The following is a 16,265-nucleotide window of genomic DNA, read 5'->3' as shown; positions in this document are numbered from 1 at the left end:
CTCCTACGCCTAATTTGTGTGCCCCAGAGTCCCACATCCTCTAAGCTCATTGGCCAATACAGTCTCAACTACAAAATACCCTTTAAGCACATATTTCACTTCTACACTATGGATATTATGTCAAGTTCTGTGTGACCTGCAGATCTGCTCAGACCAAGATTTTTGAAAACACCAGCTTGCCAGCTATGCTCCAGCCTTATAAGAGGAAGATGATAAGGATCTAGACAAAGTAAGATACATAGCTAATGTTTGTCAGATGCCATATTAAAGTGCAGAACTTTCAATATATTTAAAAGTAAATAGACAGAGACATTGAAAGGAGAAGAGTGGCACACTGAAGATTAATGAAGAGGATGTGTCAAGCCCTTTGACTCTGACTGGTCCAGTACTAGATGATTTGGAAGACAAAGAAAGGACCACTCTTTCTTGGTAGAGAATCTACTTCCCACATTAGATCTCTTCCTAGTACATAGTAGTTAAGATTTTTATTTACACGCTGAAACATAATGAACTGTTTCACCCTCAGTAAATTTGTCAGCAAGGAGACCAAGTTTAAGAGAATAGATATAATTAAAAAGAGAGCTTTTGTTGCAATACAAATTTGCAAAAAGCCACAGTGAATCTGGCTTCTATGTTTATTTACATCTCATCTTCAACTTATGCAACAAAAAACTTTCAAAGCTTTTTTAGCTTCTGGTAACAGCATCACACTAAGACTATATTCAAACTAAGGAAAGACTTTGAAATACTGCTGTGACCATAAGAATTTAAATTTGGGATAAAACGAAGATACTTCTGTATTATCAGTCAGGAACAACTAGTTAAATTCCCATTCTTGCTTGCACACAACTGAACACTGCCAAAGAATCTGTGTTATGCCAGATTATGATGGTCTTTTTTGTGTCAAATTATTTCCTATTTGGGAGTGTCAATTTTAGGCAATTCCTTGAGCTTATTTTAAAAACGTAACAAACTCAATTGTCCTCTCCAGCAAGAAAGAACGTTTTACTATGTTTGTATTGAGTTTACCACAACGGGGTCCTGGTTTACGGGCACTCATGCAATTCAGTTATAGTAATAATGAAAGCAGTAACTAATGCTCATGCACTCCCATTAATGCTGCAGATTTAGGAAATCTATGCAACCTGGTATTAAGACTTAAGCTGAGAAAATATTTTTGATAATTTAGTCCTATCTTATTGGATTTGGTAGGATGCTCTTAAGTAAAATACTGCATGACATTTACTACTCCTTACGTGAGGATTAGTATGCAAACATTGAGACATCACTGTAGCTTATGAGGGTAGGTAAATAATATTAAAAATCCAGCTGTATGTTAGAAAGAAGATGTGAGCATCCAACATATGTGAAGGAAAAATGAAGGGAAGCCTCTGTTTGGACTTCTGAGCTGATAGATAAGTGACTTAATTTCACCCTCTCCTGCAAAATGATTGGGGGTAGGGAACTTCTGTATATGATTTGCTAGTAAGTCAGGTGTTTGTCTATGCGATGGAAATACCAGACAAAGTGCAGTGTGCTCTGCGATCTGGTATCAACTGCAGGGCTTCTGGACAGTATCAAAAGTGACAAGATCAGAGAAGATAAAAATTCCAAGGACTACACTTGTGACTGAGGCTTATCTATAGGTACTTGTTCTGTTTAATTTCATAAGACAGAAGGATAGGTACTGGAGCGGCAGAACATAAGTATACAACCTTAAAATATTAGAATGATGTGCTAAGAATTTTGGCCAACTGAAAGAATGATATTGCAAAATTCAAATAGCTAAATAAAGAAAAAGACTAATCACAAACACAAAAGACTTATTAAAATTTTTTCAGTGTTCTAACCAAGTGTATAAACCTAAATACCAAAATATTCTTTACCCTCCTCCAGTAAAAACTATGGGATGCAAGTGTCAAAAGAAAAAGTCAAGAGTAGTGCTAATACATTGTACTTATTCTCAGCATCCTGAAAACACTCCACAAGTTACATAAATATAAATTATCCTGAATTCAGCCCTTCACATGCTAAATAAACCATGCACACAGGTCATATGCCTCTAAGATAGTATCTAACCATTTCAAATGAAAAATGTAAAGCCTTATCAACCATATTCAATGAAAATTTGTGTCCTGGATATCAATACACAGAATGTAATTAGTCAAGTTAAAATTAACCATGCATATTTTGCCATAGGATCCTGAATAATAATTAGCTACAACATCACAAGGATAATGTGCTTTTTGAATAGTTATGTTATTCTTAATATCAAGTAAATAATTTAAAAGCGAAATTAATCCATATTTTAAAGACTTTGTATTACTTGTAGAATGCTGTGAACAAATTAAATTTTGACTATTCAAAATCACACTTTTTTTCATTGATGAGATATTTTCTTCCTGATTGCTATTGAAAATGCTTCATTTTAGTAAGTTTAAAATATTTTTTTCTCTCGAGGCTTTAACTATGAAAGTACAATATTTAGTTTCCATGAGAATTTGGTAGAGCCCATATATTATTACACACTGAACACAAAGTTTAAAATACAGCTTAAATTAGTTTTGCTTTTTTGTTTTAATCCTGAATTCCTCAGGTAAGTTGATTGATATTGGCTCAATACTTTCTTCAGTAAGCAAGAAAGTAGAGCAAAGGGTCTGCATCACAAGAGAGAATGAGAGAACTAGGCCCATCAAATGCTAAATTTCCTCAAATTATATTATAGTAGTTCTATTGAAATTACTGTTTAATTGTTGTTTACATTGCAGCAGCTGTGATTAGCTGCATTAATCTTCTGACTAATTTAAACCAGCTTTTCCTAACTCCTTGGAATTCAATGCATTGCTTCCTGACTGAAGGAAACAGAATGGCATAGACCAGCAATTCTGACTCATAAATGTTAGTATTGATTGTTAATATTAATCAGAAACCTTGTAACCACATTTTTAGGGATGTCATTAAAATGTATTTCAGTCAAAACATATGCAAAATTCAAAAATACCCTATACTTAGAAACTTACTTTGTGCCTATGTTAAAATCCAGAAGTGAACAAGGAGGAAAAAAGAAAAAAACCCCTCTCTTCACCACCCCGACGCTTTCCGAGCGCGCCCTTTAGAAAGGCATTATTTCCATTACATTTTTCATGGGGGACTGGCAGAGAAGAGTATCTCATGTTATTACAGAGCCTGGCAATGTAATGGCTTAAGGTTGCTAAGCAACAGCATCGTGCTAAAGGCCTCCATATCTGTGATCTCTAGAGACTCTCTCAAATTTCATTAAAACCTGTCCATACCTATTACACAAAGGCCTGTGTGGAGTTTATAAGCAGAGGGAGCTTCTCAACACAATGGTGAAGGAAGAAAGAAGTGGCATTACACTTTTAATATCTTTGCTTCAAAGTATTCTGAGAAACCTGGCCTGTTTATGATACGCATAATGTATTGCTGCATTGATTAGATTTTTCTTCTTGGAAGAATAATTAGTTATTTATATCTAATAAAATGCTTCATCCTACCAAAAGATATTCTATTACAAACTGAAGCCAACAAAAGATGGTCTTTAAAGAAGGGATGCAGGCTCGAAAATAAAAGACATACTAATGAAGGATAGAAATTGCTTGTATAAGAATCATCCACATTTTAAAAGATGTATAATTTAAGGAAAATATTAGCAATAGGTGCATTTATAATAAATATACCTACACATATCAGCAACCCACAAGTGAATATTGTATGCACAGTCTAACACAAATCTCTGCCATAAAATTATTCCTTTGAGCAAAGGAATATAATGGATTACTTTAGTAATAGAGTAAATTAATTAAAGGCATACTTAAAAGACTCGGATTAGGAAAAAGACCCGTAAGGAGTTTTTCTCCTACTATCTGAGACTATTGGAGGGAACTGCTTTCATAGAAGGAGGTATGCCAACAGGTCCCACTTAGCTTTATAAAACTTCTGAAGAAGCAGACTCTGCTGGGAATTGCTGCAAAAGCACCTCCTTGTGGCGCTGAATATTCAGAGATGAAGCTATAAAAGCAACACTATTTGAAAATCACCATGTGACTTTTGCAAATAAATGTCTTCTCTTCTTTAAAGCAAGCTCTTTATAGTCTAACTTGTAGGAATCTACTGAGGAGCAAACCTCCAGTAAAGAGTTTGACTTACAGAGGAATTGCAGAATCGCTCTCCTAAATCAAACATTTGTGCTACTCAGACTGTAAATCTCTTCAAGCTCCAAAAGTCTGTTTTCAATATGCACACTCAGTAGCTAACATAACAAGGACCTGATCTGGGCTCTGGGAACTACTACAGTCAAAATATATATGTGTGTATATATATATTTTTTAATATACAAATACGTAGATGTCAATTCATAGGATGGGAACTCAGCAAATCTCTGTATAAAACTCAGGATGTTATTGTCACTAACCTACATCACAGAAATATTTATAGAGGCATGTCATGAATAATATTTTAGACATAGTGACCACTGGTTCCCAGGCTTTGGTTCATTGGAAACAGCCAGCGAATCTGCTTGCCAGTACACAAGGATGACATTTTTGTTGCCCAAGCTGGCAGGGAGAGCAAATCATTGCTTCATAGTCCTACGATTAAATCAGTGAAAGTTAGGGACTTTGCTATACCTCAAGTACCGCCACCCTAACATTAGCATCTTGCTACACAGCCTAAGACAGTTTGGGAAATCCTTATATGGATCCGTACAGGGTATCAAAAGTCTAGACAACTTCCTAAATGTCTTAATCACTCAGAATAAAGGATTAAATAATCAAAATGAGGTTCTGGAAAGAACATCAAAACAAAAAAGTGTGACTTAGGTAGAATTCAGATATACTTTCTGACAAGTATTTTGTAAGAGTCATGGAACAAAGGTCTTTGGATGCAGTGAGCAGAGAATTGTCTGTTAAAGCCTGATGCTTATTTATTCTTCTCAGAGGAATTTTGGCATATTAACAGATGGAATAAAGGAGAGTCTTCCTTTGTTTTAAAAGCTGAAAACATTTTATTTGTTGGTACAAAGCTGTAATTCTGCAGTGATTATGTGTCCAGTGAAAAGATATTGGCTACTTCTATAAAAGCTCTGGTGAAAATCACTTGCCTAAAAACCACGGCATTCCATACTAGATGGTAAATTGAGACAGCAGTAGAATTTGGGGGGGGGGGGAATAGAACTGAAAAACTTGCTTCCCAAATGAAATCTCTCCCATTTCTCAAAGAAATACTTCAATGCAGCTATTTTACTGACTGTAGCATGATACACTATATCTTCATAGAAAAGAGGAAGTCATAAGAGAGTGATCTTCACGAAGAGTGGCAAGAGATGCTTCTACAGCCGGTAAATGGAATAAGATCACTCTCCTGACATCACTGATCAGTTACAGAGATGCTGCTAAAAGGGATATCTGAAAGATATACCAAGGATATCTGAATAGCAGCAGTCTGTCCCAAGACGAAGCAACCAGAACAAGCGAGTTAGTAAAAGGGCTCATGGGAAAAAAACCTGTTTCTTCGATTCCATTTTTTTATTCAGTTTCTGTGCATTGACAATGAGAGATCATCCCTGAAATATACTGGTGAACCTGGGCCTGACAGAGCCAAAAGTTTTGAAAGCTAAGAGGCGATTACAAAAAACAGAAAGACGACAATCAATGCTGTCTCCTTTAAAGCTTTTAAATCACTGTTACTTACAGAGTTACAAATGAGAGCTCAAAGCATTATTTTTTTCACTTTTCACTCCTAATGCTTTCTGTTTACAGCAAAATAAAGCTATGAAGAAAGGGTTGTTCATGGGGAGTCCATTAATAAGTCTGCACTAAATTTTTTTTCCTCCAATCTGGCCTATATCTTTATTTCTGTTTAACAAAATACCAAACACAGAATACAACAAAATTATAGTGCAAAAATCAGTGAAGAAAATGGTATAAGAAGGAGTTTATACTGCCCTGTAGTCAATTTGCTGGTCAAAATTGATAATGAGAAATCAGCACTTAAAAACAAACAAACAAAAAACCCCTTCAACTTTGTCCAAAAAAACACCAGCTATTTGGGTACTGGAGATAAAACTTAATTAATGAATACTATTAAATTAAAATAATGCATAGATGTAAGCTTATGTTTCATCAAGGAAAGGCCATCTTGTAAGTCGACAATTTCTCTGACATGCTTTAAATCAAATATTCTGAAATTGAGGTTAAAGGCCCACTGGAGACATATGGAGCACTTTATCCAAGTGCTAACTAGTCATAACACTATGCCTTTTCCTCATTTTTGGAAATATATGATAATAGAGGCAGCTATATAATAGACACATTGAATTCTTCCTTTATATTCCTGTCTTATATAAGCCATAGCTGTGGCTGACACATTGAAGTTAACATGATCATAGATTGGAAAGATGTTGTATACAAGTACTGACCAGCAAGAATGGAAACTGGTGAACTTAGTGATCCCTCTATTCCAATTTTTTTTGTATTTGAGCAACATTTTAGGTTTGCTCTAGGCTTCAAAATTCACCATGAACAGCTGATGTGGGCTGAATCCTTCTTAAATAGATATGATATTTCAATGTCTTTTGTGATTACTAGAATTTTGACAAGATAATCATCTCCTGTGAACAGGACTTTTTAAGGTTCAGAGAAATAATGCAAGATTTATTATATAATCTGTCAAATTGTCTATAAACCCTGCTTTCAAAAGAAATCCTATGATCTCATTAAAATAATTACAGAAAATTTTCACCTGATATAATAAATAGCAAGTACCAGAAACACTGGTATACAAAAGGAAAGATCATGAAGTACAGGAACTCGCAAGATTCAAAAGGTGATAGCATAGCTTTGTTCTCCTAGGATAATCAACAGAAATTTCCGTGTTAAATATCCTGTGCCCTAGGACAATTTTGGAATAATAATCATCAAAAAAGAGGGAAAGGAAAGCAGTCAGCAGCTATGCAAAAATGGAATAATCTAGAAATGTATTGCAGCCTCCCTTTCACTTTCCTTTCTTCACACTTTGCTGCCTCTTTATTCTTATTGCTTTTGTGGAAAAGCAAAAAACAGTTCTGCCCTGCACAACAATTGCACAGAAAAAGCAGCACAGGTACAATCAAGAAGCAGCAGAGAGTTGCTTAAAATTTTTACTAGAATTCTTTTCTCAAGAAAACCATGTGAAAATAAAGACGATAAGGAGTGAAACCTGAGATGTCAAGAATGAGATAAATTATGAATTTTAAACATCATTGGGGCCTATCAATTTTAATTTTATATATTCATGCTTCTTCTAGGGAAAGGCAGGACTGAGCAAAACTGGGAGGAAGAGTATTGTGTTTACTTTCTTGTGATGTAAATCCAGCGGGTGGGAGAAAGAGGACAGAACAGCTCTGGAGGCTTCACAATAGGGTTGCTTCCTCTTAACTCCATAAGTAGGGTGACACCTGCATTGAATATGGCCTTACTCTAATAACCAGCACTGCACTTGCAAAATTCATGCCTCTTCTCCTGCTGACACTGGGGAAGTTGCCCCTTTTTTAACTGAGTACTCTCTTTCTCAGACAGTACAGTAAAGGATGGAGTAATCAATCAATGAGTGCTGACAATGCAGGCAAAGCTTTTTTTCAAGAGAGTTCAAGATAAAAAGCATGGCATTATCTAAAAGAATGTTATAGATACAGAAAGTTTTCTAGCTAATCTACTTCAGAGAAAGAATGCTGCAGTCATGCCACCATGACAAAGCATGACAGAATTGAAACTCCTAGATGTCAATAACTTGTCATCACACTAAGGCCCTGGATGACTCCTACTGATCAACAATCTCTGTTACAACCACTCTACCGTAAGTAGTTCCTACCACTTTGAAAGAATGAAGAGTCAACAGTCTATGTATAAGCCTATTTCAAGTACAAAACTGCGTTTTATTTAGCATGAAATCAAGCACTATGTTTCTGAGCAGCTACATAATGCTACAAGGTTAGTTCTTTTGGAAGGCATTCAAAAAATTGTTCCAATAATTCATAAAGCCAAAGTACTAAATGAATATATAAATAATCTGAGCCATTTAAATGGTTGAATGGTTAACTCAAATAGGAAACATCCAACAGTATTTTAAGAGGTTTTAAATACAGAAAAGTGTCTTTTCCAGAGAAATTAAATTGAAATTTAAAGACATGAAATTTTACTTCACATATTTTGCTTTCAGAATTTTTTTATATTCCTTTTACTTTAAAGGGACAAAATTATCAACAAAAATTATCCAAAAACATAAAAACCTACATGGACTTTTAAAACATTTAGAAGCTGACTCACCAGTCTCTTTATAATTCTCAACAAAAGCTTCAGTTGTCTTGTATCTTTTTTGGACTTCAGTACTTCAGCAAAGCTGTCCATGCTTTCTGGAGACATGCTCTCCTGACTGTTCCCTCCGTACAGCTGAACCAGTAATGATAAGCACTGTGATGAATTCTTGAATATTTCAATATCTTCACTGGGAAGCTAAAAATGAACAAACAAAAAACAAATTCAAATTTCACAAAATTCCATATCAGTGGGGATTGGGAAGAGTACTAACATTTGCACTGTGGCAGGAAAGAATAATTTCTAGTTGTTTGACTAATAATTCCATTAAACTGACCTGAATAAAATGATTAAAATATAATTAAAATATATCTGTTCTTAAGTAGCAGCATACGAATGTCTCCACTACAATTATATCAAATAGCCTATCTATAGTGACATCATAAAAGCACTGAAAATATTGCTCCTAATTCAGTTATTTTAGGACAGTACATTTTGCTTTAAATAGAAGTATTAAGATCAGAAAGTATCATTACGGTAATGATGTCTAATCTTCTCCATAATGCACACCATAAAACTTCATTTAATTATTTCTAATCAAGTCTATGGCTTCTGGATGAGGTAGAGTACAGGTTAGCTAGCTTTTAATGGATTATAGCCTAGTCACATTAAGAGGTGTGTTTCACAGATTTTAAATATTTTTTGGAGCTCTTTTCTGAATTCTAGCTTTTCTACATTTCATTGACAAGTGGACATCAGAACAGGCCCTCATAACAGGATGGAGGAAACCCTTCTGGGAAGCAAAATTATAGAAGATTTAGGGACATGGCTAATGATCATCTTTACATGAGCTTCTGGTAGTATGACATATCTAAATGATTTATATCGTTCTTGAAAGTGTAAACTGGAAATTACAAGTAGAAAAATTGTATAATGTTTGTATTTGACACCGTTGGAACCACAACAGCAACACAGTTCTGCTACATGAAGTTCAAGAAAGACACTGAAAAAAACTCAGAGGTTTCTTGGGAACATGCAAAAGGATGATAAATACTGGAAAACCTATCCAACAGTGAAAGACTGAAGGAATTCAGTCTATATAACTTATGAAGGGGAAGGTTGAAGGGTGCTTGATCATACTCTTTGGGCTCCATGTGAGAAACAGAATGCTGATGATAGGTTAATTCCTCTACCTAAAAAAGGACTGGCAAGAGACAATGGCTCAAAACTTTGTCTAAAGCAATTCAGATTAGAAGGAAGATGTACGTGGATTTCCTTTTTTTTTTTTCTTTCTTTAATAAGGGCAATTGACCACTGAAACAACTTTCATAGAATTGAGGCATATTCTCTATCACAGGCAATTTATACATCACAATCAGAGGTTTTTTTCTACAACAAAAAAGCTTTGCTGTAATGAGGAATTAATTTAGGAAAGTCCTATGTCTTGTGTTATATATTAGACCGAGTGATTAAAATAGCTTTTCTGGCCTTGTAACCTGTGGACTGAACACAATAAACCAGTGGTTGTCTTACCAATAAAGTACACCAGAGTAAAAACATCTCTTTTCTCTTACTCAGTTATTTAATTCAAAAAATATATTTAATCACAAATAAGGTAGATTAAAGTACTGTTAACAGACTATCCTTACTGATAAAAAAAAAAAAAAAAAAAGGAAAGCAATTTATATCATCTCTTCTTACAGGACTGCAAAATAATAATCTGTCTATTTGTGAGGCTCTCACACATGCACAACCATTTTGATGACAATCATTCATTTAATCTGAAGTATAAACTTCCAAGATTTTTCATTTTAAGGAAAACCTATACTGTTATTTTAAAGTAATTTGGGAACATATCATCAGACATACACTCCTCAAATATCCAGGCAGCAATTCCCTAGAAATCTGCATGCAAATAAGATCCGGTTTCCCATCAGATTCATAAAACTGGCTGTTTAAAACAGACTGAACTGAGATATAAGCTCTGAACACATAGCCTTAAGACATATCACATTTTATTTCATCTAATGCTATGTAGGTGAGAGGACTATAGCAGCTATTTCTTCTTTCATGGTTTAACTACATGGTTTTTCTTCATTCCAATCTAAAAGCCACATAACTTGATTGTTTCTTTTCCAAAATCCAGAATTATCTAATAACCTAATCAACATAAATGGCAAGGCTAAAAAGGAGGAAAAACTACAAATAGTAAAAAACTTTATAGTTCTGTCTATTTATATCTTCAATCCTTATCAAGCCAAAAAAAATTCCACTGATTTCACTGGAGGCTTTGACCTGACTTGCATTTCCTTCACTGAAAAAGAATGCTAATGGTTAAAGGAAGGAAAAAATAAACTGCTTAAATTCTCTCTCCTATCCTTTCTAAAAGCATCATTATAACTTAAGAGTTTCTTACCAGATTAGTGTATACAATTGTATCAACCACTTCCTAAAAAAAGCCACAGTACATAAACTATACTCAATTTTTAAATGTTGTTTGCTTGCTAACTCAAAAAAAAAAAAGAATGTAGACTTGAACAGATATTTCTTCTCTCTAGTATTGCAATGGAGGCTAGTTTCCTGGTAATCAAAAGCAAGAGCACAAAACCCCATAAGTAATTAACAAAAATAATCACAGTAGCCATACTTAAAAGAAAACCAACACTGTTCCCAAGGTGCTTTTCTGAGATGCTCACTGAACATCAAACTGAGGAGAGGAAAAGTGCTGGCTGGTTTTTGCAGAGGACTCCCCCTACAACAATCATGCATAAAGAAATACATGCAGCATAGTAGCCTTTGCAGTTCTTCCAGAGACCATACCACTTTCAATGAAGTGAATAAGGAAGTTCAGCCTACTATAGATATTCCCAAGGAATCCAAACAGCAGGCTGTCACCACAAAGTTGTCTTCAGCAGTTTCAATTAGTGAGACAGCGGACATTTCAGCTTAGGTGAGGAGGAGCTGGACTCCAGTCAATGGCTTTACTTATTTCCCCCGGCATTCCCTTCATCAACAGAGAAGAAAGCAGCAGCAGGATGCATTTGAGCTCATGCTTGCCATCTGCTGCCCCCTTCACTGCCCTGCTCCTTGAGTACTGGAAAAGCAAGTAGCAGCCAGGGTCAGATTGCCCTGCTATCTCCTCTCCACAGAGATCACAGGTTGACCCTAGCAAGTCTCACTGGTAGGGCCTGCTTTCCAACCTCATGCAACCTACGCCAGGCTATATTCCCATTGTTTTATCAGTGTTGCCGCTGTTCTTTTTCCCAATGAGAAGCAAGAGAAAGGAAGATCCTGAATTGTGTCTTGTCCTTAGATACCCTCATCCTTTACAGGACAGTTGTCAGCGACCATCCTCCAAACTTAGTCACTAGCACCTCTCCAGGACTCACAGACCTTGTCAACGACGGCATCAACCTATTCAATCACAAATGCCAACAAATCCCTTCAACCCCTGTTGTATTTCAAGCTCTTCTGCTCCTCTACTCCATCAGAGCCCCTTTGAGCTCCTGTGTCATCCAGAGTTTGAGGAGTGAGTTGCTGTCATCCTGGAAAATGGTAGGGTAAAAAGATAACCACATAGGTTTTGGAAGAAGAAAGAGAAAACCAGATGGGAGTAAAAAAGACAGGATTTACTTTGGAGGGGATGGGAATCATTGGTTCACAGTCTAACCCATCAATATTTAAGTTGGAAGAGGAAACCTCAGCAAAAGATAACCCTATATGAATATGTCTGTATCTGTATTTTTCTCTGTAACTCTAACCATCATGCTGTATCATTAGTGACAGAGTGATTTAGATGGGCCCGTGTTGGTACCCTGAAATTTAACATTGGCTGCCAGTCTGTATGAGTACTTTCATCAATGGTAATAAAGAATAGGGGCTGTGAAGAAAACTGTTGGCGTAAACAATGGTTGTTTGCCATTGCAAAGCAATGACTGAAAGTCTAATACATACCTATAAAGATAGAAAACCAAGAAATGAAAACCAGACTTTCAAGTAAATGCTTTCTTATTTCAAATAAGAACAGAAAAGCTAGAATCATGTTGCTAGACAAAAAAATACAGGTGAATGGTCCAACTCTTGGCCAGTGGAATAATGATCCGATTATTTTTCTAACATAACAATTACATTTGATATGAAGAAGTATCTTTCAAGTCTATGAAATGTATGTATAGTTTTGCAAGACAGCATCTATTTAAGTTTTTGTTCTTTTAGTGAAAGAGAAACCCATGAAAAACTAGAGTTCTAACTCCTCAAGAAAAGATTTGCCCCCTAATATTTCATAATTACATAAAACAGCTCTAGTTGTCTTTCATTTCCTTTTGCTTTATCAGTGTTAGGGAGAATTATGAATTCAGCCTTTCAACGAGGTAGAAGTGTTAGCACCCCTCCTCCATGCAGTTGTTAATGTTCTGGGCTGCTGTCCATTTATGTTTCTAGCATATAGCTCAAAAATGAAAAAAAAGCCAACACCTTAAAATAATATACTGAAGAGCTAAAGCTATAGTTTTTGCCATTCTATAACTCAGAACTGTAGATTTATTTTTCACTTAGAATTTGTAAAATAAAGTAATGCCTCATGGCAAGGTTTTTGTGCAATGAAGACTGTGTCACTTTTTACTTAATTTTTATGGTCAAGTTATAATCTCCTGTAAACAGGCTCATAATGTAAAATTCTACTTGCCTTTAATTCTATGTGGTACATGCTCTGTGTATTTGAAGGTTAATGTGGTGTAAAACAGGAAGTTTATTGTTATTACACATCTATATTTTTGTAGTCAGTTGTCCAAGATGCCTTCATTTCGAGACCAGTTACAGTGTGTTCATGAACTGCAAACCATTGCAAGAAATGTGTGATCATTTGAGCTGAAGTGGCAGTTTTCACACCGTTAGAATTGTTAGGGCATCTAATTTTAGAGCTACAATGAAACTGTCTGGAATACCCAAAGGGGACACTATTTCAGTGCATTAATGAGGGTATACACAGAGAGTTTATTACAGCAAGAGACAGATGTTCATTAGATCAGTAATGTGATTACACAATGTGCTGTAAAGGAAGCACCATTGGGAACTATACGGAAGATGATTCTGCAAACATTAAACAAAACATGAAAGCAAAACATCATTATTACATCTGTTAACTTTACTGTGCTATTCTTATTAGTAAATATGCACAGCTTTAAATGAAACACTAAAATATTATATTTTGGCTTAGATCAAAATTGTCATCTTCCTACCTAAGGGAAAACATTTTAGAGAACAGTATTTTTCCAGTTCATTTTAATACAGTCTATTTGTTGAGAAACTAAATTCCCATTCTAAAATTCTGTGCTTATGACAATATATTCTCATTTTCTTTGTGTGCATTTTTTTTTATTTATAAAGGTAGCTCTATAAAAAAAAGAATTCTGCACAACACTTCAAAGATAACATTTCAAATACAACTCAACAATACACTACACAGTACAGGAAATAAACTTACATCTTTCCACTTCCACCACAGAACTGTCTGTATTCCTAAGAAACGGGAAATAAAATTCTACATTGTCTATGGGGTTATCATTCTTTTGCAGTTATTTTCATTATTCAATGGCAAATACCTTCACATGCTCTGAGCTGAAGTCAGGGCACAGCCTTAGAGTCAGCAGAACGTAAAGACAAAACAGACCTAGAAGAGATCATCTCACTCATCCACATGCACCAAAGCTTCATATTTGTCTTCTTCATGTTTGCGCATGATTAACTGATCTTTCACCAGTAAAATACAAAACTACAGAGCACAACAATCAATTACAAATGTTACTGGTTATACTATAATGAAGAAGCCTATCGCCAAAAGGTAAGACAAGCTGTCTGTTAGCAATCCGATAGGCTGCAGAAAAGACTGAAGGGAAATGTAGTATCTACAGAGGAGTGAAACTCCATTTTATAAATAGTGGCAAGACAATATAGTCTTTCCAGCTGTCTAAAAAGCCCATTCAGTTTACAGGAAGTTACCACTTGTAATCAGACTTCTCTGATTTAGCAGCCAGCACAAATGCAGAAGTACACTAAGAGTTCTGGAGACCCACCTACCAATTCCAATATAACCATACATAAAAGCAGCAGAAGGTATTTCAGCCTTTCTATAATTGCTGCAAACTCCAGTATAACAATCAAGTTGCATTTATTTTCAAGTAGAGAAACAGACAAAAAAGCTAAGTGTAATTAACTTTTAAACTCTGAAGTTGCCAAGAAGACTAAATGCTCAATTTGTTTCCTCTGATTGATCAATTAAGGGCAATACTGATCATGGGATTAAATATTGAATCCTCTGTATTTGCAGTGTTTCTGCATGACAGATTTGTAATTACTTCTGCTTTTGTGTTAAGAACTTTGAAGTTTTATTTACATGCAATCTAGATTTCTTACAGTTGCTTTGCTATGCCCTAAGTGATAGACTAAATCACAATTACAGGAGGGCAAAATTGATTCTAAGTTTTTGACATTTTCAAGTTTAACTCGTATTGATTTTTGAGGGATTATTAAGAGAGATAAACATGCAGCTCTTGAGGAAAATAAATAAATAAATAAATAGATAAGTCAATGGGGCAGGGAACAACCATCTACTTGAGGGATATAAATATCCATGAGTGAAAGCAATTATTCAAGATGACATAAGAAACTACAAATATGGTAAGACGGGGAGAAATAGCAGATCAGAAAAAATAATTCAAACTCAATAACTTAGGTCCAAATTTAAGACACCCATTGTTATCCACAGAAACTAAAGTTCACCAAGAATTGAATGCCTCAAAACAATAGTAGAGAGTTACGTAGCTACATAATGAATACAGAGAGGTACAGCTGGCAGGTCTACAGAGCTTGGGGCTTAGGTTAGCCTAAGTCTCTTTGTGTGACCCTGGGGTAGGGAGCACTTATATCTTGAGAGATCCATTGTAGTTCATTTCATTGCTGGTGTTAGTTGGCTATGCTAATAGAAGGCACAGGAAGCTGTCAGCAGTTAGGGAGGAGATGGGTATGGTTAAGGTAGAGTAAGGTACGAGTGCCAGTATGTTATAAAGGGGCAACCATCTGCATAAGGACAAAGGGTTTTGCTATTCACCAGAGGGGGTATGCTTCTCATAAAATAAACAAATTGTCTGACTGCAGGATGAGTGTGGGTCAATCCTGTACTGGTGCACCACCCAAGGAGCTTCTGATATTCTCCAAACACACTTATTCTCCATATATTGTCAGTACAGTCTAACTGTAGCAGATGCTTCTCTGTCACGCCTATTTTCAGCTCAGATGGAGGTCACAAATTCCTCCCATGGCAGGTTGCAGCAGTGGCCGGTAAGGATTCAAAAAGAATAAGCAGGGATTCTGGGGACAGGGAGACAGAACCTTTTTTCTTCTCTCCCCTGAGCATTGTTTCCTCTTCCTGGCTTAGAAATCTTGAGAGGGGTAAGGATGTCCCTAACCAAAGCTCACATGAAGAAAACAAGAAATGAGCGGTCAAAATATTCCTCCTAGATTCCAGTTAGATTTCACCAGAGACAGCAAACTCTGGCACCAAGGCACTGGTGCACAGATGACCAGGGAAAGGGAATCAGATCGGCAAGAGACATCTTTCTCAGATTCTACCAAAGGAAGTCTGAAGCTAAAAAAAAGACAGAGGAAAAAATCAAATGAATATAAGCAAAACCTAATCCCCCCTACTACAAGACACAACATGTTAAAAAGTCATCATAAAAAATTAGAACTGAAAAGAAATAATGAATCACCGATTCCATTTCTTCTTGCAGTGCAAACGCATTCTTCATTATCTTGCATACTACAGTATGCTAAGAATATCCATTAAGACAGTTACTGAGAGTAGCTCTAAATCCAAGCCATAGCTTACACCGTAGTTCTTACAGCTGTATCCAAAAGCACTAGGAGAAACATACTGTAAGATCTGGGTACCAAGAACTC

General features: G+C 35.7%; 1 protein-coding gene across 2 annotated transcripts in view; it reads right to left on the bottom strand.

Moving 5' to 3' along the window:
* ULK4 (unc-51 like kinase 4) overlaps positions 1–16,265 on the bottom strand; it is a 250,325-nt gene that overhangs the window by 46,205 nt on the left and 187,855 nt on the right. For both annotated transcript variants that reach the window (XM_026081949.1, XM_026081950.1), the window contains one exon: positions 8,322–8,507. In XM_026081949.1, coding sequence (XP_025937734.1) covers positions 8,322–8,507 — 186 coding nt within the window. The remainder of the gene's footprint in view (positions 1–8,321; positions 8,508–16,265) is intronic.

The sequence above is a fragment of the Apteryx rowi genome, unplaced genomic scaffold, assembly GCF_003343035.1.
Source record: "Apteryx rowi isolate R43461 unplaced genomic scaffold, aptRow1 scaffold_562, whole genome shotgun sequence".
NCBI lineage: Eukaryota > Metazoa > Chordata > Aves > Apterygiformes > Apterygidae > Apteryx > Apteryx rowi.
This window is presented reverse-complemented; position numbering and strand designations above follow the sequence as displayed.